Source organism: Hoplias malabaricus, chromosome Y (genome assembly GCF_029633855.1).
Source record: "Hoplias malabaricus isolate fHopMal1 chromosome Y, fHopMal1.hap1, whole genome shotgun sequence".
Classification (NCBI taxonomy): Eukaryota; Metazoa; Chordata; class Actinopteri; order Characiformes; family Erythrinidae; genus Hoplias; species Hoplias malabaricus.
The window spans coordinates 68,735,467-68,759,994 of NC_089820.1; the positions used below are offsets into that span (position 1 = coordinate 68,735,467).

The following is a 24,528-nucleotide window of genomic DNA, read 5'->3' on the forward strand; positions in this document are numbered from 1 at the left end:
CAGAAGGAAGGCCAGTCCAGGGCCCACTCTCTCTGTCATTTTGAAGTAAGAATGGATGTGAGTAAAGCAGTTGGTTTTGGCCTTTGAAACAGTAACGATCTGGACATTTCATATTTACTTTGGCCCAGAGAAAAAAAACGTTATACCCAAGCTTGGATTTCCTGAATAAAAACATAATCCTCTAAAAAGTACAGCCTTACACAACATTACCATAAGCCTATGATAAACACATCAAAACTGATCAGATTGTTGGCCACGAAATTTGTAAATCTGTCCAAGTCCAACCCTGTCGTTGCGTAAAAGTTAAAAGTTTTCATCCAAATGTCTTGGTGGAGCAGTGTGTAACGTGGTAATATTTACCCTGAGGACAGCAGAGGTTTCAGTGGTCATGAGAGATGGAGCATGAAATGTGAGATCCGGTGATGAGTATATGACCTTCACGCTCTCAGCATGTTCTTCCAGCTCAGAAATGATTAGGAGGGTGTTTGTGTTGTTGGTGTTTTTATTTTTTTTTTTTTTGAAGAGTATCACGGTGACATCAGTCAGGAATCAGATGCTGAGGAGATGATTATCTCTGCTCTTCAAACCTGAACATCCAGTTTATTTCAGCTGAGACGGCCACAGCTTTGTTTTGCCTTTAGCTAAAAACTGCTGATGTAAGAGGAATACTGTGGCAAGGAGACTCAATGATGACTCTCCTACAGTTCAGAAGACGTGAGACACTTGTGTCCAGATAAAAACCATCAAGTTCTTTACAGCATCAGAATGGTGGAGTTCTGTCTTTTTTTCCAGCTGCAAAACGACAAACAAAAAAGTAGTATCTCAGACAAGTGTTAGACCTCACTGAGATCTCCATTAAAACTGTGTGAAATACAGTGTGGTTCAAGCTGTAAAGCTGCAAATTGCTCATGGATCATAAAGCAATAATGAAAGCTGAAATGTGGAGAAGGTAAATATTTGTTAGGACTCCGGATACAGGCTCTGAGATGGACCGAGCGGCTGAGAGAGGCTTTTTACTGCGGTGAGAAATGATCTATCGATCTGTGAAAACAACTAATGGACTACATTATAGATACAGTTTAACAGTAAGAACTCTGAGATTAGGACCCTTCACATAAAAACACGAAGGTCCAGAAGTGGGAATTCAGAGTGGCCTGGACTCATCCTTTTAAAATAGTAGTGACTGCAGTAAAAGTAGGAAATCTTTTAAGGTGGAATGTTGTTTTAGTGAAAAGCCAACTGTAGATTTTGTGTGGTCACCGTTTAAACTCGAGGTGTTTAGTTTGTAGCACTCTCAGTATGCATTAATTCGTGTGAATTTGCAGTGAGGTCCACCTTAAGTAATATGTTTTGGTGGATCTTTTAAGGTGGACTGGTATGTTTTAGTAAGAAAGTGACTGTTCGTGGTTGATGTTTAAATTGCCTTTAATTTTCATTCATTCATTATCTATAAGCCTTATCCAGTTCAGGGTTGCGGTGGGTCCAGAACCTACCTGGAATCATTGGGCGCAAGGCAGGAACACACCCTGTTGGGCAACACACAATAGAGCAACTTACTCATCTCTTTTCATGCTTTTTAACAATCAGAGGTCTCTGCGCCGTCCATATGCCTCCACATGACAATTTTGGCCGTGCTTGAGAGAGTTTGCATGGATACACTTTGTTTATAGTTTCCCCAGTTACAGAGCTAGGGCTGCTTACAAACACCAAACCTTTTTCCAGCACACAATCAAACTGGAGAGCTAGCAAATGTAAAAGGTTGAGGCTGAAGCAAATCTTTATATGTTTGGGAAACACTAACCCTTTAAAGCTGCTTAGATTCCTCTGGCAATCACACTATGTACTCCATACTGTATTAAAAGTGTTAATTATTTATTTTATTTTGAGAGAGAGAGAGAGAGAGAGAGCACATTAGAAATAGGTTACTACCTGTTAATTGCTTGCTTTCGACTAGAAAATACCTGCAACAAACCTGCAAAATCAATAATACGAGTTGGAATATATGTTCCGTTTGCAACTGTGAGATATAAAGGTAACTGTGAGATAAGGGAAACATTTTTAAAACTCTGTCCTGGTGGTTTGTTTTCACATGCTTACACTCACACATTAGTCATCAGTACCTTAGCCTTAAATGGGCCTTGATGAACATTTCATTGAAACCCTCTGCACAAAGCACAGCAGAAAAACACGAAGTTGCTGAAACTAGATACAACAAGAATTTCACAGCCTCCAGCAGGTCAGTGTGAAGCTGGATATACGAGAGAAACTTTGTAGGAGAGGGGCATGAATGTAGGTGGAAAAAAGGGGTAGGTAACGTTGTAAAATACAGATTGATGAATCTAGCTTTAAAAAAATGTATTACGATGTATATTCGCTGTATAAAAGGCCCTGGTTTGCTCAGTAAAGTTGCTACAAGTAATCTTTGTCCAGGTTATTTTGGAATATTTCGAATTGCAGTTTATTTGTTTATGTATTTTAATTATTTTGAAACACTCAAATACTAGTCCTCACCATTCCCACCCATCACTGAGTCTCTTACACACACACACACTTTGGGAGGCCAAACACTCATTTCTTTTGCAACTGCCACTAATGCAACCCCATTGAACAGCTTAACACTGAGAGGAATGCTAACTGCCCAGATCTATCACATCAGACAAACATATCAGCTAACATTAGCATTATGGGGGACACCCAGGGCAAAAATTATATATGTATATATATACTGATTGGAATTTAACGGAAAAGAAGATGAGGAATTTTTTGTATTTTGTATTAGTTTAGTTTTAACACTCTAAAGGGCAGCTGATGGTGTTCAGGGGAAAAAAAAGATAAAAGGAAGAAGGAAATTTAGTTTTTGTATCAATAGTTATTCATATGATATTCTGTTCTTCCGTGTCTCCGAGTTAAACAACAGAACTGAAGCAGGAAACCCACGTTCTCCTCTTTTAACTCTGCACTTTCCTAGCTTTTTACTATTTGCATTTGTCTGATTTTCATTAAATGTAAACAGAAAGGTAAAGAATTTATAAAACTACACAGAACAGTAAGATATAGATACAGACTTTTACAATGATCTACACTAGCTCTGGAAAATAATGACTAAGAGCATCACTGATGTCCACCTGCTCTAAAACTGGTCTAAAGTTGTCAGACGCGTCGATGAGTCACTGTGTTGATAGGTTTTACTTGTTGTCTGTGACACACTTCATTACAACAGTAAAGTCAGAGACACCGTCCCAGCCTCGCTATGAGACTCAATCACTGTCTGACTTCACAGCGGTCACACACTGAACTTAAAAACCTGGGGGCAGTGGAACTGCAATTCCAACCGTGACGTCTTTAGAACAATGAAGACATTTTAATATCTGTGACAACTGCATTTATTGAGCTGCATTTAAACAAAGGCCTGTTATTCTCAAAGTTTTTCCAGGGTTTTGTGCATTTTGAAGGGCGGCATACATTCAGATTCCATCAAAAGCCTCAGCTACTGCCTTTTCTGTTTGCTTTAACAGCTTTTAACAACTGGAATGAGCTGAAGCAGCATTTATATCCAGGACTAACCAATCCGACATGAGTTCCTGACCTCCTATGAGGCCTAAGGTCACAATGTCCAATGCCATGAGTGGTTCTCCAATACTTTTGGCATAATTTTGGAGTCAGCATCTGACAACGCTACATTTGATGAGGTTGAATGCCACTCGGTTCTCACAGCAATTGTTCCAACATCTGGTCCAAAGCTTTCCCAGAGGAGTTAACTATTACTGCAGTGAAGAACACACTCCAGATTAACGTCCTACAAGCAGGTGTCCACAGACGCTGGACACAAAGAGCAAAGCCAATCAGAACACACATTCTAACCAGTCTAAAGTGTGTATTCTCTCGATGTGTAAAGAGAACATTTTATTTGTTCCATGTCATTTTACACATATTTTTAAACATTCTTGAGGGGAGAAAACTTGACGTCCTCTACACGGCAGATTGGTACCAATGTCGACTTTGAAACACCAAATAAAATAAAATAAAATAAAATTAAAATAAAACACTTTCTCCGATGAGAGTGGGAGAAAAAAAAAATAAAACGCAAATCCAAACCTGAAAAAACACTGTACAAACATGAGAAATATTAGAAAACTATACACCATCCAGTTAAATGTGCTTGTTTTACAATCGCCAATGTTGTGTTATTGTTATGTTTGACACAGATCGTTCAGATCTGTTAGCGGAAGCCGGATTTCTCAGGTGAAATGAAGGAGATTTCAGATTTCCGTGAATCCAGAGCAGACCGAAACGAGAAGGTGCTCAGGAAAACGAGAACAAACAGAACCCGAGAGAGGCCTGAGATTGAAGAGAGCACAGACAGAGGTTTCTAAACCAGAGTAAGGTGGGTAGTGGGTGGACATTTATCAGGTGTTTGTGGCATGTGGATGAAATACAGTTCAAAGCAGGAGAAAAGTCTTGCCCCTGTGTTAGGTTCGAGTTCAGGTTTAGTATATTATCCTGGATCAACTTCATGTTTATTCACTGAATATGTAAATTCCAGTCCAGGTTTCAGAGCCAGTCTGAGTCTTTTCTGCCTTTAAACATGACTCAAAGCCAATGGCAAATGATTTGAGAGTTTAGTTTTTTTTGTTTCCTGAAACAGATAAACACAAGAAGACCCCAAAACAAAATAAAATTAAAAAAAAAGGAAAAAAAAATATTAATGCTCCCAAACAGTTCCTCAGAAAGCATGAGGAAGAATGGAGACACCAAACAGACTGCATTTAAATGGTCAGCAAGTGACGGATATTTAAATAAAGATGCATCGTAGCGTTTGGTAAACTCCTGACCACACACACACACACAAAGGAGAAGTTTCAGTCACAATAAATACAACTCCAGAAGCTCCTCCACTCCGATAAAGTTCAGAAGCACGAAAGCCAGTGCTGATATTTTAGTCCAAGGCGAACTTTAAAAAAAAAAATAATAATAATAAATTTCACAGGACACCAGAAAGAGTCACAAACAGGATAATCATCAAAGACGTTTGTTTGTTTTTTCGTTTGCTTGTTTGTTTGATAGCATCAGACTGTTTTGTGTGTGTGAGATCACACCGGCAGGAAGTGTCTCACTTCAAACCCCTTTTGCCCATGCAAAGTCAATTTCTCTCTCTTTTTTTTTTTTTTTTTTTTTTTTTTACAGTCTGTAATAAATCACCAGTGTGCACTTCAGGGGGGAAAGAAAAGAAAGGAAAAAAAAAGGCAGGAGAAAAATCTACCGTCAGCGCTGACTATTTCCAATCACTTTTCTTTTCTTTTTGCTGATGATCATAGAGGTAGTTTCACATTTCCAAAGGGATATGGAGATTTGTTTCCTTTCTCTTTTTTTTGGGTCACCAGTGCCAATGTCTAATAATAATAATATTATTATTTATTTATAATAATGATAATAATTATAATAATAATTATTTGAGGAAAAAAAAAGGATAGAGGCTCAAAAACAAAAGACAGTCTATGTGAGATAGGGCAGAGCTCACAACTGGATAAATTTGCTTATGCTCCATCAGAAAGCTTCCTGGACGTTTTCCATACTCATCCACACACTGAAAAATAGAGGAGTGCTGCTGGAGCCACTGCAAAGGATTTTGGGGCCTTGGAGATGTTTCAGCAGTTCCTTTCTCATCCAGAAGGATAAAGAGAGAGAGAGAGAAAGAGAGAGAGAAAGAGAGAGAGAGAGAGAGAGGGAGAGTGTGTCACGATTCCATTCCAGAAGCAAAGCTGGGAGTTTTTGGAGCAGGTTTTAACTTGTTAAACAGGGTTAGAGCTGGGTTAAAGCTGGAAGCCCTCCATAGGCCCCTCCTGCTGCTGAAAGATGTACTGGCCCTGGTTCTGATCCACTTGAGGTGCAATACTGGCATCTTCCTCCTCCACTCCGAAATAATGCTCAATCAAGTCAAAGGCCTTCTGGTAAATCTCCTGGTTCTCATGGCTCTGGAGGAACTCTATCTTATCCAGACCTGTAAATAAGACCACGAAATTTAATACTGTCAAATGAGTTGTGAGTAGAAATCAAATCAAATTTATTTGTATTGTGCTTTTCACAACCTTACAGAATTCCAGTAAAGAAAGTTTTAATATGAAACATTAAATCCCCAGGTGAGCGAGGCCAGGGGCAACAGTGGCAAGAAAAAGCTCCCTAAGAGCTGAGGAAGAAACCTTGGGAGGAACCAAGGCTCACACAGGGGACCTACCCTCATCTGGTCAAACTATCTACAAATTATTGACAAAGAGGTCCCTGAACCATCACATAAGTGATGTTATGATCATGTGTACTGAAACAATCATAGTATAATATAGATAATGAAAGCAATGATGATGGTGATAATAACAACAACAACAGTAGTAGTAGTTGTAGTAATAGTTAGGAGTCCATGAAAACTTCAATGTAGAACACTGTTGCCCTCTAGTGGAAGGATGTAATAGAATATTCCCTATATATTCAGTATCACCAACTGGAGAGACAGGGGCGTGGGAATGCAAAAATTCATAAAGTATTTTTAACTGAATTAAAAAGAATAATAATAATAAACCATCTTTGTAACAATAGCATCTCAGTAATTTTAATGGTGGAAAAATTCTGAGATACTTAGAAGAAAGGAAACAAAACTTAAATTGTGTGTGTGTGTGTACCATATGCCTCCTCGATGAGGGCGCAGTAAGGGTTAATTCCGGTGCCGTTCTGTTTTGATTCCTGTTCTCCAAGCCTCAGTATGTTCTCCAGTCCGTTCAGGGCCACCTGCACAATCTTGGAGTCCATCACTGTCAATAGGTCACACATCGGCTTAATGCAGTTCAGAGAGACCAGGTACCTGTACCACACACACACACACACACACAAATATTAAAGATAATCAGAAACATTCACAATATGCTGGACCTCATCCAAAATTCCTTTCTGAAATGAAGAGAATTAATCAGGAGTTTGTTCCTCTTTGCTACAGGAAAAGCCCCTACACTCCTGGGAAGGCTTCTAGAAATGAAAACAATGCTGCGATGACTGGACCTCATCCACCCTGAACATTACTGATGTTCAATGATTAGTTCTGAATCACAGTTCCTCCCAAAAATATTGGATGGACTGCAATCTCTCTGGAGACCATTTTCACAATGCCACCCAGCCCGGTGCTGGGGGTTTTGTAACTCTCTAGCCCACATTTCGCAGCGGGCATGGTGACCATATGTGCAGAACCTGTTATGATTAGATAAGGAAGAGCTATGGTGACCTGATTTGATCTGGAGTGCCCCCACTGGTGGCATTAGTTATCGCCCATGCCGCTTCCTTCCTGGTACGAAACTCCGCCTTCTGCAGGATCTCAATCAGCACCGGGAAGATGTTGGCATCAATAACCGTCTGAAAATAAAGATTGATATAAAAATATAACTGAAAAACATGAAACAACTTCACACTACATTGCTTTTCCAGCTGCCACCAATGCATCTTCATCATCGGTGCTCACACATTCAGAGGAGAACACTAAAAAGGCCCAGATCTACTACGTCAGATACAGGTTAGAGAGAGGGTGAGGCTGGACCATAGCATTTTTAAAGGCCAAGTTTTCCAGAGATGGGATTGGGTATTATCGTGTGGAGTATATAAATGTGTGCATATTTTGTGTGTGTACCTGTATCTGCGCTCTGTTTCCAGCTGTAATGTTTGACACTGTCCAGCAGGCTTCTTTTTTAATGGACTCTTTGGGGCTGCTAAGCAGGTGGAGTAGGCAGGGTAATGCTGAGCAGTTCAGGATCACCTAGAGCACAGAGACACTGTAAATATAGTCTATAAATCTGTTATTAACATCATGCCAAAATCCATAGAGTCGCCTCGAACTATGAAGCTTCTTTATGTGGTTTCTGACAGTGGTTTCACCCAATGATAGATTGATGTAAGAGGAAGAAATTGCTATACTTCATTTAAACAGGAAGTATTATGTTTTTCGAATGCTATAACAATGAATTGTGCTTATTATGAATAAGGACATGAGCTAACAAGCTAAAAAAAAGCTTAATCCCAGATTGACTTATAAAAGTCTAAAAAATATAAAAATAAACAAATATGTCTTCACCTGGGTCTGAATATCGTCTCCTGTTACAATATTCCCCACTGCCCTCAAAGAAGGTGAGACCACTTTATAATCGCTGTGCCTGAAAAATAACAGTGAGAGATCATGTTAAGAGAAATTATATATTGCCCTGTATTTCTATTTAGACACAATACAACAAATAAAATCATACTTTTGTTGGATTAGAGAAACATTCTGATTAATCAGGATAAAATGGGCTGTCATTACACACACAGCAGTGGGCAGCCAAACCGCACCCAGGGAGCATTTGGGGGTTCAGTGCTTTGCTTGGATGTTACTGCCAGTCCTGGGGATTGAACCATTAGGCCAACGCTCTGTGTGTGTGTGTGTTTATTAATAGTGTCTCACATGAGCAACTCCACCAGTCTGCGACACACTCCTGAGTCAATAACAGCCTGTATTTTGTCGTTGGGACCGTCGGACAGATATGATAACGCCCAGCAAGCATCTGCCAGAACATCTGGATCACTGCTGAACAGCAGCCGGGACAAAACACTCAGACACGGAGAAACCTGCAGCAGATTAGAGAAGATGCTAAATTATTTATTACATTATTTAAACATCAAAATGAGGGTTCAGAGGGTTCAGCACTTCCCACTCTGTCTGACAATTGCACCACAAGTCAACACTAATTTTTGCTTTTAAAAATATTTCATTTATAAAGAAGCACACATGAGAATATTCATTTATTCTTAAAGTGACGGCAGCTGTTCCTAAAAGAATGACTATATTTATTCTTGGGAAAAACAAAGGGGGTGCATTGCCCTGTACAGGTCTGAAAAAGGAGACATGAGAGACATCTTCCTCATTGATAACTGAATCTACTCACCTTTGCAAAGTCTGGGGGAGGGTTTTTGCCTCTGCACAGATTCGACAGAGCCCACACAGCATTACGGGTTGTGGTGAGACGGTTAGACTTTGCAAGTAACCTACACAGACACACACACACACAATTTGAGACCATGTACACCCCATCTACCTCAGTATCTGTACATATCTCTATAGCAGTTTAAATACATAACAGTAGAGCTGTTGCTATCAATGAATCCAACTATTTATACAGCACTTCAAGTGCAGTCAATTGTCTTTCTTTAATCCATATTTATTATTTCCACAATATATTAATCTAATACGTATTCATTCCTTGAACTAATCTAGCAATTAAAAGTGTATTGAACTGTCTTTTTCTAATAATTATGCTACTATTTACTCATTCACTGAACGATCCCTGGATTAGGAACATCTACTTTGTATCTAAATTCATTGTCCATACTTTATCTGCCTTCACCCTGTTCTTCAAATATCATGACCCCCCACAGAGCAGGTGTGATGTGGTGGTGGATCATTCTCAGCGCTGCAGTGACACTGACGTCGTGGTAGTGTGTTAGTGTGTGTTGTGCTGGTGCGAGTGGATCAGACACAGCAGGTACGCTCAAGTTCAGTGTATAATACGCACTGTGTCAGGGAGGGTAGAATACCGCAGTTCAGGACAAAGTCTCTGCACTCTGCATTGTCTCCTGCGATGTTACCCAGTGCCCAAACAGCCTAAAAAACACACACATTTCAACACAAATACCAGAGATTAATTCATATTATAACAAAATAATAACTGAAAAATCAAGATTCAACTTTGTGCACACTTTAGCAAATAATCTAAATGGGTTCCAAACAAAACAATTCCACATATGGCTTGGATATTAAACATGTTAAAGCAAGCTTCAGTACATTAGCAGTGTAATGGTTTACTGCCATTTAAATCTGTTCTATTTGGAGGTCCATAAGAAGTGATATTTGTACTGGATTTGATGCGTCTTACTTTCATGAAACAACACAAATATTATAAAAAAAGAAAACCCAGAAAAATCTGAAGAGAGTACTAAAAAGCTCAGGTCACCTGCTCCTGCACATCCTCATACTCAGAGTTGAGCAGTTCAATGAAAATGGGCACAGCTCCGGTCTCTATCACCACTTTCGTGTGCAGAAACGTCCCTGAGGCGATGTTAGTCAAAGCCCAGGCCGCTTCAAACTGTCCACAGCACAAAATAATCCAATTAAACATGAACATAATTTCACTGGGATAACACACAAAAAAGTAGCTATTATTTTGAGAATGTAGTAATAATCTTAAAGAAATTTGCTCACGTGTAACTATTAATATTTGTAAAATGTTTTAAACACAAGGGTTTTTTTTTTAAATGCTGGAGTAATGTAACATTTAACTGCGGTGACTGCTTTAATTAGCTATAATCAGATCGGAGCCTTCCCAGAATTCTCACCTGAAGGGTGCAGTTGTCACTCCTCTTCAGGAACTCCACAAACCTGCTGACCACCCCTGGAGTGAGGATCACCTCATCGATCGGTGGGTTCGGCTCTGTCGAGAGTTTATATGAAACGATTAGTTACGGGAAGTTTAGATGAGAGTTTATTTCAACACAGTGATCAACAAATCACCAGAAAAATGAGTCTGAACCTTTAGAGAGTAGTTTTCTGAACTTCTGGGTGGCTATGAGCTGTTGGTCAGGGTCATCAGAGAAGATCATCTGAATCATATCTTGAGTTATAACTCCTTCCTGTTAGAAATTAACAAAATGATACATAAAAAGGTCACATATTCAACAATGATTTTTAAAAATAAAGCAAATAAATGGTGACAGTCTTTGAGTGTAGAAGATATGGGATAGAGGATTGGGATAAGATGGTGTGAAATGGGGGAATGGGATGAGGTACTATGGATAGATCGGATTAGACTGGAAGGGCAGCACATAGATATAAAAAAATACATAAATAAATAATATATTAACATTATTATTAACCACTGGAAGTAATAACACACTTACCCCAGATACGGGGACAGTGGAGCTGATGTCTGGATCCTGAATGGGACACTCCAGCATTGACTCATCACCCGGTGGCACACACACATTCCTCCTCTTAAACAACTGGAGTTAACGAAGGAAGAATATTAATCATCTTGTCTCACACTAGCTTCAAAACCACATCACATTTTATGGACATTTCTCCAAACATTAAAATTAACCTATGTCAACCATCCAAAGCATAAATAGTAGTACCCTCATAGGCTAAATTTGACAATTAATGATCAGCATGACAATGTTTAACGATCTACCTGTTCTTCTCTCTTCTGTTTCCGCAGCTGAATCCCTTCTTCTTCTCTCCGTCTCCTCATCTCCTGTGGATTCAGGGCCTTATTCTTGTAGCTCTTCATTCGATAGTTGTCTTTACCTGGGCTCGCCATTCTGCCATTTGAATGAATGAATAAATAAGTAAATATATTTTGCATGATGTATTTCCTCTATCATTCAGTGCCATCATAAAGATGGATAATTAGTTGTGCATCACCAGTCATCTCTAATGGTACTGAATTGAGCCCTATCCAGAGAACAGTTTCCCTGTTCCAAGTTAATGCTGTGTGGCATTGAGTACGGTGAACTCAGGTTCATGTGCAGCTGCTCCAGAGCATCACACCGTATTTTATGCTTTTACAAGGAGATGATACACAGTGAGTCCACAAAGGATTCCGCTTAAAGTGGCTCCGATTTTAAAGGTGCTCATGATATATGATATATGATATATATATATATATATATATATACATAAATGTATAGCACAGTTATTTCCAAATACACTAAAATCTGTCTAAACATAATGCACTAATAACTAGCAGATGCCTCAGAGATTAACTACAATTCTGTAGATCCATTCTGATAGAAAAAACTAGCCAAGTCAGAACCTCAGACAATTCAGAACCTAAATGAGATAAATTCAGAAAATTAGCTTAAAAATATTTACATCTGCTCAAGCAAACTTTCTCCTGCATTTAAATGAATGCATCCGGAGTGTGTTCCTCTTTGCAGCCGTAACAGCTTCTACATTTCTTGGAAGAGTTTATGTTAAACGTTGGAAGATTTCTGCGATTTCTGAGGATTTGTTGGCATTCATTAACCCACACCTGGCATTGGTACTGCAGACATCACCTGTCCAGAAATCTCAAGTTATTTGTGTGTTATTTGTATTTTGTTTGAAACGGCTGGAACCCACTTCTCATAAAGTGCTGCTGTGGCCTGAAACAATGCGCATCTCTAAGTAGTTGGTAATTTATTCAAATTCTGCCTGGAGATCCACAGCATTGTTTTGTTTATCTGCTCTCTATTTCCTTCAAGACCAGACCAATCATCTGCTGATGTGCTCGATTAAAAAAAAGAATGGAGTGGGGCTTAATACGCCATCTACTTGTCTTCTTCACTCTAGTCCCATGTCCCCCTGTACTGTGATGGCCAGGACTCCTACAGGAGCACCAAAGAATAGGTACTAGTGGGTGGTGGATTACTCTCAGTGCGGCAGTGTCTCTGATCATGTGGTGTGTTAATGTGTTATTGTAGGTTGCACTTAGGTCTGTAACAATAATGGCATTATGGATTCATTGTACATTTTCTGCCCTGTTTGTTTACATAAAACTAAACATCACCAGTATTTTAGCTGCTCCTTCTGTTTATTCTCTGGTTTTCTCTGTTCTGGAGCCTTATGTCACTTTATTTAAAAGCCGTGGTTTTGTTTTATTGTTGGTTTATTTATTTGGGACATTTTGCTATATGTTCCAATTCTAATGTGTCCATACAGTAAATAAATAAGATCTTGCTCTTTAAAAGGGATGTAAATACTTTAATATGCTCTTATATTACAATTACATTAGTGCCATAAAATGGCCTTAATATGACAATAATATAACTTATCACAATTATTTCTGGGGCAATATCTCACTCACAGATATGGCTATCCTGACAGTCCTAGTTACACTGGTACAAGTGGATGAGACACAGCAGTGCTGCTGAAGTTTCCAAACACCTCAGTGCCACTGCTGGTCTGAGAATAGTCCACCATCCAAAATAACCAACAACGCCTTGTGACCTCTGATAAAAGACAAGAGGATGCCTTACACAAACTGTGAAAGAACAAATGAGTCGCTCTTTCTCACCTCACATCTTTAAACTGGACCAACGAGGTAAGTGTTTATAATTAATAACAGACTGGAGAGTGAGCTGATATGGTGTTTAAAAACTCCAGCAGCACCACTGTGTCCATCACCACGTCAGTGTTAGTCCAGTGCTGAGAAATGACATACCACTCAAATTATACCTGACCTACAAAGAGGTCATTTTAATGTTATGATTATCCCTATTTCTTTAGTGTTTATAAAGATGGTGTCGTTTTGCTCCATCACACACTCCAAGGTTCCTAACACGACTATGAACAACTCAGTAAGCTTCTCCAGAACTTCACATTTCAAAGCAGCACATACAGAGAATTTCTGACCATTTTAAATGGTGGATTTCCCCTTTAAACTCTGGCATATTAGTTCAAGGCTAGTTGGCTTAAACATAGCAGCCACACCGCCGCTCGATTTCTCCGGCAAGGATTAAGACTTTAAGCCCTTTAACAGTAGTAATTCTCAATCTAGATCGTTTTAGTCTAGCAGTGGGTTTACTCTAGGTCTGGAAATATGAGCTTTAACTGTTTGTTATTTACAAAAACTGCTAAAAAATTGTTGCCTACCAACTGCTGCGTGGAGAGTAACGTTATAGTGTAGTAGGTGGGGCAAGTTCCACTAATATCCCACCGTTTCAGGGGCCGGTGTGGAGCCAGAGAAGGTAAAATACACCACCAGATATCTTCTAAAAGCTCAAATTAAATTGAAACCACAACTAAATGTAAAATGTGCCCGTTTTCTGCTGGATTCTTCTCCTAAATCTGCCCGCTTTCCTCGCTACGTCACTTCGCCTCTCCTCTCAATTTATAGCGGGAATAAACCCCCAAGTCACTCATATAGTGGCCTTAAATCCACACAAAATACGAGTCGAGTCTCACCTGAACGCTCTAAGCCAGTGGTTTATGCCTGATTTACTCCTTTTCCGTGTTTTATTTGCTTTACCTTCCTCCCGACCTCCTTTCCGATTCACTCCGGCTGAGGAGGGCAATATGGCGTCCACAGTACTGATGTGTAGTTCGGAAAGGTATCGACTCTTAGTATCGACTCCCTCAGGTAAACATAAAAGAGTCGGCTCCCACGGAAAAAGTAATTTTTATTGGAGTATTTTTTTAATCTCTTAGTTATTGTTGCAAAATTCCTCACACTTTCAGTATTTTACATACCTGGTAACAACCTTTAGTTCAGGTTAAGGCTTTAAGGAGGAGGTTTTCAAAGTTGCTCTGGTCTTTCAAATGTATTTTTAGTTGTCAACTTTATTTTTTTTAATTTAATGAAAACCTCCACTGCAAATAAAGCATATAACCTTAGTCAATGCGGTGTTGTTAATATGCTGCAAGGCTTGCCATAAGTGAAATACGCTACGCTATGGCTGAGCAGGAACATCAGTTTTCCAAAGATAGTTTCAAAAACACAGATTCAGGGTTTTATTACATCCCAAATCTGAGGAACCAATCCTGTCCACTTGTGGGGTGGAGCTGTCACTCTAAAGGCAATAGGTGGAGGAGAGTGAAGAGATGGAGATCAATATATTACAAATCCCTAGATTTGCACATACTGAATGAAAGGTATGGTGGCGCAGCACGTAGTGTCACAGTCCCACAGCTCTAGGATCCTCGGTTAGTGAGTTCAAGTCTCAATCCAGGTGACTATCTGTCCATAGGTGTGAGTGAGTGTGTGTCACCCAGCCCTGAAGGACTGGCGCACCCAACAGGGTGTGTTCCTGCCTTGCACCCAGTGATTCCGGATAGACTCCCGGCCCTGAACTGGATAAGCTCGTACAGACACTGAATGAACGAAAGGTGTAGATTTACACACAAAACACTTTTAAAGCTTTAGGGGATTTTTTCCCTTTGGCAATAGCTAGTAAATATTTGATGAACAGAGCTTTGTTTTTAACTGATGACTGGAAGAAGACTTTAAGTAACAGGCCTGAACATTGAAATGTCATTGTGACCATGAACCTCAGTATATTAAAAATCACAGTTACAACCAAAGAAAAATAAGAACATTCCTTATTCGAAAGACATTCATTATTTCACTCTGTTGTATCTTTATAGTTTCATCTAATTACATTTTTAATAATATCCATTTTTGTTTTAGCAGATAAATAGAATGCATTATCAATAAAAACTGGAATACTGTACAAAGTAGGATTTCTATTTAACTAAATCATTAAGCCCAAATTTAAACATGTACAATAAGGAAAAACAGATTGGCATTTCTATTGGGCAGCCCACAGCTCTGGGCTTAATTTTTTTAGATAACTCGGTAAGTAAATCCATATTCCACAGAGCAAGAATCCTCTCTTAGCAAAATAGCTTTTTCCCAAAACCCGTTCCTACTGGCTGACTTATATTTGGGCTAAAGTTGTCAATCTAAATCCTGCTTTGTGGGAAGAGTCGACTCATTTCTGAGCTGAATCAATTGTACTGATTCACTGGTTACTGGGGTTATGTCTCAAATCGCTCCGAATTTCCTACAAATCTATTCAGAAACTATTAAATCTACGCCCACTGTTAGATATTGCGCCTTAAAACACTATTTAAAACGCTTTGCTTTGGACATATAATTAACTATTTATGTGTATAAGTGTGTTAAAGGAGAAGAAATTGGTGACACACATAGTGAACTACATAGGGTGTATAGAGGAATTTGGGAGTGTCCCATGTCCGCCAGTAGTGCGTCACTTCCTGCCGTTCTCCGCGTTAAGAGAGGATGGATAACGAAAATAAGGAGAGTTTCATTTTATGAAAAACACCTGCTGTTACAGTCTGCTTTTTGCAAACGGCTCAGTGAGTATTTAAATGTTTGACATAAGATGGAGGCTTTTATTAAAGCTTTACGTTTTAGTGTATAACGTTAATAACAATTCCACGAGGTGCTGAATCAAACAGCTTTGTTTGAAAACAATCATCATCACACAATAAAAGAGATTCTAGCAGTAAAAACAACCTGTGTCTTTCAGCATTGGATAATTACATGTTGTATAATTACAGTTTACCCGTAATTCTAACATTTTCATAAAATGTTTTGTTGTTTTTTAATTAAATGATTTATTGTTTTTGTTAATTCTCTCTTTATTTTAAAATTTGGATTTATTAAATTCCTGCCCAAAGTTTTAAGTCTTTTATTTCTTTTAATATAATTATAATGATTTATTTGATGATAATTTTCAAGGAGTTCAGTGACGTTCATGGAAATATTTATTTAAAATCTCCTCACTGACAAAGACTAAACCCCTAAAAACTCATCTCTGTTGATTAGGAATACGTAACTAAAAAACAAATTCCTATAATGCCTTTAAAATGGCTTAGACATGACCTGATTATACACTTTCACTTTCTGTCACTGTGCACAGGTCTGTGAAAATGCATTCCCCACTTTATGCACCTTTAAAAGACCTTTTAAATGAAGATATAATCAGGTATCAAGATACAAACTATCTAGCCACTAACAAGGTAAACTACATTTATAAGTAGTGGGTAAAGTACATTTTCCTAAGCCCTCCCAGTTCTGCTCATGTACCACATCCTTTTGTCCCCCTTCAAATATAATAGTTCTCTCACTCTTGTAAAATATGTTTTCCACTGTTCACAGGTAGTTTTATTCTATTAAGTTGGTGGGCAGGGCAGCACAGTGGTGCAGCATGTAGTGTCGCAGTCACACAGCTCCAGGGACCTGGGTTCGATTCCCACTCCGGGTGACTGTCTGTGAGGAGTTGGTGTGTTCTCCCCGTGTCCCTGTGGGTTTCCTCTGGGTGCTCCGGTTTCCTCCCAAAGTCCAAAAACACACGTTGGTAGGTGGATTGGCGACTCCAAAGTGTCCGTAGGTGTGAGTGAATATGTGACTGTGTGTGTTATCCCGTAAAGGACTGGCGCCCCCGCCAGGGTGTGTTCCCGCCTTGCACCCAATGATTCCAGGTAGGCTCTGGACCCACCGCGACCCTGAATTGGATAAGCACTGTTTTTGTTTTAAAACCACGGACAGTTTAAGCATCTGTTGGTGCAGGTGCTTAACAGGTTTTATTTATTTTTCTTATTTATTGTTACACTTATATAACACCTTTCTAGACACACAAGGATGCTTTTACAATCAACACTGCTCACAACACAACACTACCATTCCATTCAACACTCAATCCACACACACACTGGTGAGAAGCAGCAGCCAAACACACACAGTGTCCTCTCAGACAGGAACAACCATCCACCTGGAGGGCTGCATCGGGCACTAGGATTTCACCCAGGGTACAGCAATCCATATCTGGGCTCACACACATACAGACATTCATTCACATAAACACTCATTCACTCATACACCAGGACAGTTATTAGAGAAGCCCTGCTAAGGACTGGCACCTTGTCCTACAGTTCAGACGGGGCACCAGACCCTCTGAGACACACTGAATGAATTAATAGCCATTACCTTTATCATTTGTCAATGTCTTTAGTTAGAAAATGGAATGAATAACAGACATTTAGAAGCCACATTTTTAAAAAGTTCCATAAATGTGTGACGTTCCCAATGTCAGTGCATATTTGTGATCATTAACATGATTTTTTTTCCATCATCCAGCAGCCCACCAACTAGTTTGTGTCTGTTTCCTTTCTCCTGTTACAGAAGGGTACGATGCCTGTGTGTGATATCTGCTGCCAGGAGCTGGTGTCCGAATCAGACCTGAGGACCCACCTCCTCCTGAGCCACTTGGAACGAGAGATGAACTGTCCTTTCTGCTCACTTTCGGGGGTTTCCTACGATGAGCTGAACTTCCACGTTGCTGCAGCTCATCGGGAGAAAGATACGGACTTCCAGACTCCTAAAGAAAGTGGGCAGAGATGTTCAGTGGATCAGATGGATCTGAATCCCCAAAGATCAGATGGTTTTTGTACTTCTGACCTCACTCCAGCTTGTCCTCAGACCTCAAAACATCAGTTTTCCTCTGTGGTCCATGGGACATCTGCTCCCAGCACAGGAGTAGCTCTTAGTCAGGGTCAAGGAACCACATCTAGAGCTAAATCCTCACCCCCAGCAGCGTCCACACCTAATGGGACAAGACGTTTAGTCCACACTGAAAAGACTCAGGAAGATCCAGCAGAGCATCGCAAATCAAAACAGAAACGCTTGTCCTCCCCTCAGAAAGGTGCCCTTCATAAACCAATGCCTTGAAAAATTGCCTTATATCCAGATTAGGGAAAAGACGCTAAAGTTTGCATAGATTTATGAGTTTGGGCTGAATTCCTATCTGTAAAGCAACAATAAAGTCTCTTTTAAAGGTGCAGTAAGTTAAAGGAGCACTAGGTAAAGTTGTTACTTTTGGAACTGGCCTCCCCCTACAGTTGCAGAATGTAATTCCCTTTTACAGCACTGCCATGAAACCAAGGTGGACAGAGGAGGGAGGGGGGTGTTTTCCTACCCTCCTCCAAAGCATACTTAGTGCATTTCCTCCAGTGCTGAGCCTGTAGTAGCAACAACAGTGGCTCGGCATCACAATGATTTTGAAGCAGTAAGAATGCAACCTAATGTTCTTTTAATTTCTTCAGTGCTTCCTTTAGATATTTTACCACCTTTCTGTAATTGTCACCACTATAGAAATGTACATATTCTCAAGATGAAAATAATGGAATTGCTGATTAATTTGACTGATTTTTAATGAATAGTAATTAAGCTCTAGTCTGTACACAGTGTTTAGATACATGCGCCTGTTCTGTGTGTTTTGCTGCAGAGAAGATATTCTCATGTCCCTTCTGCTCTCTGGTTTGTGGTGACTGCTTCATTCTTCAGGAGCATGTGGAACTGCATCTCCAGGATCAGGAGGCGTCTGAAGGTACAGGCGTGTGTGTTCTTTTTGATTTGCAAACTTTTGGAAACCCGGGTAGTTGCATAATTATAATAATAATATTATTGTCATTATTGTTTGTAATTAACATTAAATACTACTTCCAACACCTTCCCATTTCTGGGAGGGATTTATAAATGTAGCAGTACATGTGCAGCTGCTCTAGATCATCTAATTTGTTTAATAAATAAACTTGTACTGAGGACTTCTACTGTTTGTTATATTGTTTAAGGAGCTCTTTCTGAAGCAGGAGCATCATCACAGCCTTGTTCATCAGTGAGAAGTGACTCAGGTGAGTAAATAATAAGGAACAGATTTATTCCTCTGAGTGGCATGTGGATGAAAACCCCTCCCCACCTGCATTAGGCTCTGTGTGGTCTATGTGCTGATCAACATGAAGGTTTATTTATGATGTATGTTTAGGTTTAAAGTTGTATGAATGTCCACTGTGTTCTCTGAGGTGTACTGACAACAGCTCACTGCAGGAGCATGTGGAGCTACATCTGGACTATGGTACGGCTGCCTCTTCAGGTACACACACACACACACACTCAGACACGTATATCACACATTAATAAAGATCAAATGTAGTTCCCTGTTTCTCTACCGTTTTGGGAACGCTTTCCACTATTAGAACATATCTGAGGATTTGATGGCTTTCAGCCAAATAAACATTAGTTAAATCATGAACAGATGAAGAATGATTAGTTCTGGATCTCAAACACCACTCCAGCTCATCACAAAAGTATTAGCCAGAGCCTCTAGAACTCAAAGTTCGACCGTGCGACGGTAGTGGGGTTTATACCCCTCTGTCCTATGCTTGGTATTGAGTAAAGAGACTAAGTTGTTGCATAACCATAAACCTGTGAGTTAATTAAATCCTTTGAGCACAGTTGAAAATCAGCCCTGTTTTTTTACTTTTCCTTTTTTAGGGGATATTCCTGGAGATCTGAGGCTGGCCAGACAGCTGCAGGAGGAAGAGGAGAAGAAGAGAAAAGAGGAAGAGGCGAAGAGGGAGGAAAAAGACTTTAAAGAACTGCAGGTCAGCTGCACATCGCAGAAACCAGTGATGAACTACTATGGGATAGTGATCTCGTGTTCTCTGTAGATGCATCTGAGGATACATCACGTTTTTTTTTTACTGGGGAAGAATAACACAGATACACAGTGTTTAACCAGAGGTAGACAAATATTTTGACTGTTAAATTAGCACATGAAAATACAATTAAACTATTCCATTTATGGGTTTTTTTTTTGCTTTTTAATCATTTCCATCACTGGTGCCCAGTTCATCAATCGCAGTCGACCAATCAGTCTCACTGTGCAGATTTGTGGATTGAACCTCACTTAAATTTACACTACATTTAAACAGGCTCAACGTGATTGACTGGTGTGGAATGTGGCCACTGTCCTGTGACATACAGAATACTGCAGATTATAAGCAGCCGAAATGAGGCTTTAATATTATAAGGGAGTTTAGAGCAAAAACAAACAAAAAAGCAAAATGCAAAGACAAAGTGACCATGTGATTCTCAGGTGAATTCTGGGAGTTGGAGTCCTCCCCAGCAAGTGTGATTTATTATTATTTTTTCCCCTTTATTACTGATATTAATATTGAATACAGATGATTTATTTGTTGCGGTAGCTCATGATTTATACTGTGTCCCAGAGACTTAAATATAACTCCTATATTTAGTGTAGGTTTTGCAGACTTCAAAGGCATGTCATATGCATTTACAGTCAGAAATTAGTCCACAGCTTGATTGACCGCTGTTCTGTGCAGAAAGTATTCGGTTTGGACGGCAGCGGTGGTTACCGCAAGCAGATTGAGAGAAACATGGAGCGAGCTGTGAGGCAAGGTCAAATGGCACCTGCTGAATTTCACCAAAAACGGGCTGAAGTTATGGAGTCTCTGGCATCTGGAGTGGACGATGGTCAAAGCAGAACCACAGGTCAGTGTAGGACAGAGCAGACGGCAGGGTACATATTTCCTTTATATTATTTTACAAGTTTCCTAAAGTGGTACGTGATTTTCTATTTGTGTCAGGTGTGATGGAGGCTCTGTATGAGTTTTATCAACGTGAGGCACGTGACAGCGCCCACGTGTGGCTGTGTGCTGAAACTGACCACTACGCTGCCTCTGTTGGAGACAAAGGCTGGGGCTGTGGATACAGAAACTTCCAGATGCTTTACTCTTCACTGAGAAAGATGGAGCACTACAGGGCTTTAAACACACTGCCAGGTGCACACTTTCATCATTATCCTTTATAGAACTGTTTTGGTTTCTTGTTTAAATCTGTCTTTAAGCTTCTGTTTTAATTCTGTGTCTGGAAATACAGTTTTGGATACATTTGGGATATTTGCTGTAAGTCTTTTATAGCAGCAATTCTTTATATTACTGATTAATTTGGAGAACGTAAGGCAGTTAAAGGAGCATTATGTACAATTCTTGCTTTAAAATTATAGCTGCAGAATTGTTGTGATGCTTCACTGACATGTATTAGGGAGAACAGGGCCCCTGTCATTGCTACTCTGGGCTCAGCACTGCTGAAACTGTACTATGTCACTTTTGGAGGAGGGTAGACAAGAATGCAGAAGAAAACCAAGCAAAAATGGATAAAAGAAGAAAGCTGCTTCTCACTGTGGCTCACTCACATTTGCGAACAGTGGTTATTTATAGGAACAGGCACCGAAACCAAAACTAAACCATTCCTTCACTGTGTGTATCTGTGTTTTTTTCATCTGTCTAAAATCCTCACATTTTAGACTCAGTTCCCAGCATCCCCAGGGTGCAGGCACTTATTGAGGGGTCCTGGGCAGAAGGGATTGACCCCCAGGGAGCATCACATTTCAGCAAGAGACTTCAGGGAACCAGGGCCTGGATTGGAGCCACAGAAATCTACTCCATTCTCACTGCCCTTAGAGTCAAGTGTGTAAATGCATTTTTAATAAAGAATAATATTAACAACAGTAACTATACACACATCTGGGTTTGATACAGTTTTGGACATGTTCTATTTATAAATTTGCATTAAAGGAGCAATTTGTTATTTTCTCCAGTGACCTGGATGTGTCAAAGATTTCATAATAAACCAAAATAAACATGGCCACCCCTATGTTGGGGACCCACTCTGCAGCGCATAAACAAATTCATTAAAGGACTACAACCCAATTAGATACTTCTTTTCATGTAAATTACAGTAGGTGAAAAATAACAAACAATAACTTTGATCAGTGTGGTATTTTGTGGTGGTAAAATGGTTACAATAAGGCATGTTTATTGAAGCATTTTATTTTATTGTGTTTTAACTTGTTTTATCCATGTTTTTTATTATTATTCCCTCAGGGCGCGTGTAGTGGATTTCCACCAACCCACTGGCCCTGGGAACACACACCCTCTACTGTTTGAGTTTGTGAAAAAGTACTTCTCCCTTCAGTCCAGCAGGGGTGCTAGACTTCCACCCAGGGTGGTGAAGACCAATCTTCCACCTGTATACCTCCAGCACCAAGGTACGGCCAACTAGACTGTGATTATTCAAAATGTTTTCACTCTTTTATCTGTGTCTGTGTGTGTGTGTGTGTGTGTGTGTGTGTGTGTACAAAAACATACTCTTACTCATAGGAACAGAATGTAATATTTTAACCTTAAACGTACAACTTCAGAAACATTGTGATGCTGTAACAGGGAGAATAGGGCATCTGTTTTTCCTACTTCGGGCTCAGCACTGCTGAAACTGCACTATGTAATTCTTGGAGGAAAGCAGGAAAACACCACCCTCCACCCTCCTCCCTATTTATTTTTTATTAGAGCACTGTAAAATTGTATAACACTAGGGGGAGCCCCAGAAGCATAACATCTAAATCTTACCTAGAGTTTCCTTAAGTGTAGATGGTCATCTAGATTTACCAGGAAAAACTATAAATATTATTAGGCTTTGGTAAACATCATCGATGATGTTCCTGTTTATACTACCAATAACTGTAAGACTACTACTACTACTGCTAATAATAATAATAATAATAATAATAATAGTGAACAATAATGTTTAATAACTTAATAAATTAATAGAAATAGAAGGTCTTATGCTAAAGTTTAATATCTGTGTTAAAAGAAATAAATCTTCCTAATCTTCTCATAACCTCTTTAATAAATTGATTACCGTCCCCCAGGCCACAGCCGGACCATTGTGGGCGTGGAGGAACGTAGGAACGGCAGTGTGTGTTTACTTCTCTTAGATCCAGGATGTCCTTCAGGAGCAATGAAAAAGCTTCTGAACTCAAAGACAGCTCCCGCTTCAGTCGGCCGAATGCGGAAATTCCCCGGACACCTCAAACATTCTCAGTACCAGCTCGTCATAGTGGAGGGGGTCTTAACTCCAGAGGAGAAGCAGGTAAAACACACATCAACATAATAATCTTAATGCAGATTACAAATGCTTAGTAGCTTTGAATATTCTGTGTATTTTAGCTATTCCAATCCAGTTCAGCTACAATACAAAAAATACCAAAAAAAAGAGAATATCCGTTCATCGCTTATCAGTTCATGAACCCCATTGAGAGGCTGTGACATTAAAACAAGCTCTAGCTGGATTCTGAAAGTAGAGTGGACCCACAAACATTTTAATGACTCCTTGCAGCGTTTGACTGCAGTTGTATCTACCTATGGTGGCAGTAATATGGTTTAGGGAAGCTGTTACTTTTTTTTTTCTTTATATTTATTTAATAGAAGGATTTATACCTTTTATATTTTATTTATATTATATATTTTTTATTTCAAGTAATTCAATGATTCCTCCGGGTGCTCCAGTTTCCTCCCACTGTCCAAAAACACACATTGGTATATGGATTGGCGACTCAAAAGTGTTTGTATGTGTGTGTGTGTGTCTGTGTTGCTCTGTGAAGGACTGGCGCCCCCTCCAGGGTGTATTCCCGCCTTGCGCCCAATGATTCCAGGTAGGCTCTGGACCCACCGTGGCCCTGAACTGGATAAGGGTTACAGACGAATGAATGAATGAATGAATGTTCAGTACAGACTCAGCAGTCTTAGGCTGAACTACATTGTACATGTAAAACGAACGAGAAGCGAAGTGAACAAGGCTCAGGGTGCGAGTGATAGATGAAATGGCAGGAGGCTAGAGCAGGGTGGGTCTACACATCTTCACATTTGTGTGCTTGGTCGAATCCCTGATGGAAAAACCTAAGAAAACCGAAAGCCGACTCTATATATTTTTCCACATATATTTTATGTTTTTTCACAGAACATTTTGTCTGTTTTTTTTTTCAGACACGAGTCCTCAACTCCAGAACATTACGTGCTGAAAGAATCCCCTGATGTTGCTGGTGGTTTGGAGACTGCATTACATCAGCACTAATATTTAAACAGACTGTGATTTTCTCTGCATTGTGTGTGTGTGTTTCTCTCTCTCTCTCTCTCTCTCTCTCTCTCTGTGTGTGTGTGTCTGTGTTTGTGTGTGTGGCTCATAAGTGAGTGATTTAATCTCTTTTTTGAAAATAATAAATGTATAATTTTTACTCTAGAGTCTGAGTGTTTAATTTGCAAGCAGT

General features: G+C 39.6%; 2 protein-coding genes across 6 annotated transcripts; one reads left to right on the plus strand and one right to left on the minus strand.

Moving 5' to 3' along the window:
• Positions 1-1,900: 1,900 nt before the first annotated feature.
• Positions 1,901-14,136, minus strand: LOC136678148 (importin subunit alpha-6). 3 transcript variants are annotated; one of them, XM_066656054.1, is made up of 14 exons: positions 14,070-14,136; positions 11,250-11,379; positions 10,960-11,061; positions 10,593-10,692; positions 10,399-10,493; positions 10,017-10,148; positions 9,579-9,667; positions 8,952-9,051; positions 8,471-8,634; positions 8,105-8,183; positions 7,664-7,789; positions 7,265-7,392; positions 6,672-6,850; positions 1,901-5,998 (listed from the first exon to the last, which is right to left on the minus strand). In XM_066656054.1, exons 2-14 carry the CDS (start codon positions 11,376-11,378, stop codon positions 5,811-5,813), a joined length of 1,611 nt encoding a protein of 536 aa, XP_066512151.1. In that variant the 5' UTR covers position 11,379; positions 14,070-14,136; the 3' UTR covers positions 1,901-5,810. The 3 variants fall into 3 exon arrangements, with proteins under 3 accessions (XP_066512151.1, XP_066512150.1, XP_066512153.1); XM_066656053.1 differs by having other exon boundaries at positions 14,006-14,116; XM_066656056.1 differs by lacking the exons at positions 1,901-5,998; positions 6,672-6,850; positions 7,265-7,392; positions 7,664-7,789; positions 8,105-8,183 and having other exon boundaries at positions 8,467-8,634; positions 14,006-14,116.
• On the plus strand, positions 13,681-24,443 carry LOC136678147 (zinc finger-containing ubiquitin peptidase 1-like). Of its 3 annotated transcripts, none has more exons than XM_066656052.1 (12): positions 13,681-13,788; positions 17,748-18,267; positions 18,850-18,951; positions 19,196-19,255; positions 19,387-19,494; positions 19,896-20,005; positions 20,747-20,915; positions 21,011-21,205; positions 21,730-21,892; positions 22,310-22,473; positions 23,134-23,354; positions 24,248-24,443. In XM_066656052.1, the coding sequence occupies exons 2-12, from the start codon at positions 17,757-17,759 to the stop codon at positions 24,293-24,295; spliced, it is 1,851 nt and encodes a 616-aa protein (XP_066512149.1). In that variant the 5' UTR covers positions 13,681-13,788; positions 17,748-17,756; the 3' UTR covers positions 24,296-24,443. The 3 variants fall into 3 exon arrangements, with proteins under 3 accessions (XP_066512149.1, XP_066512147.1, XP_066512148.1); XM_066656050.1 differs by lacking the exon at positions 13,681-13,788 and adding an exon at positions 15,828-15,919; XM_066656051.1 differs by lacking the exon at positions 13,681-13,788 and adding an exon at positions 15,828-15,919 and having other exon boundaries at positions 19,387-19,476.
• Positions 24,444-24,528: the final 85 nt, after the last annotated feature.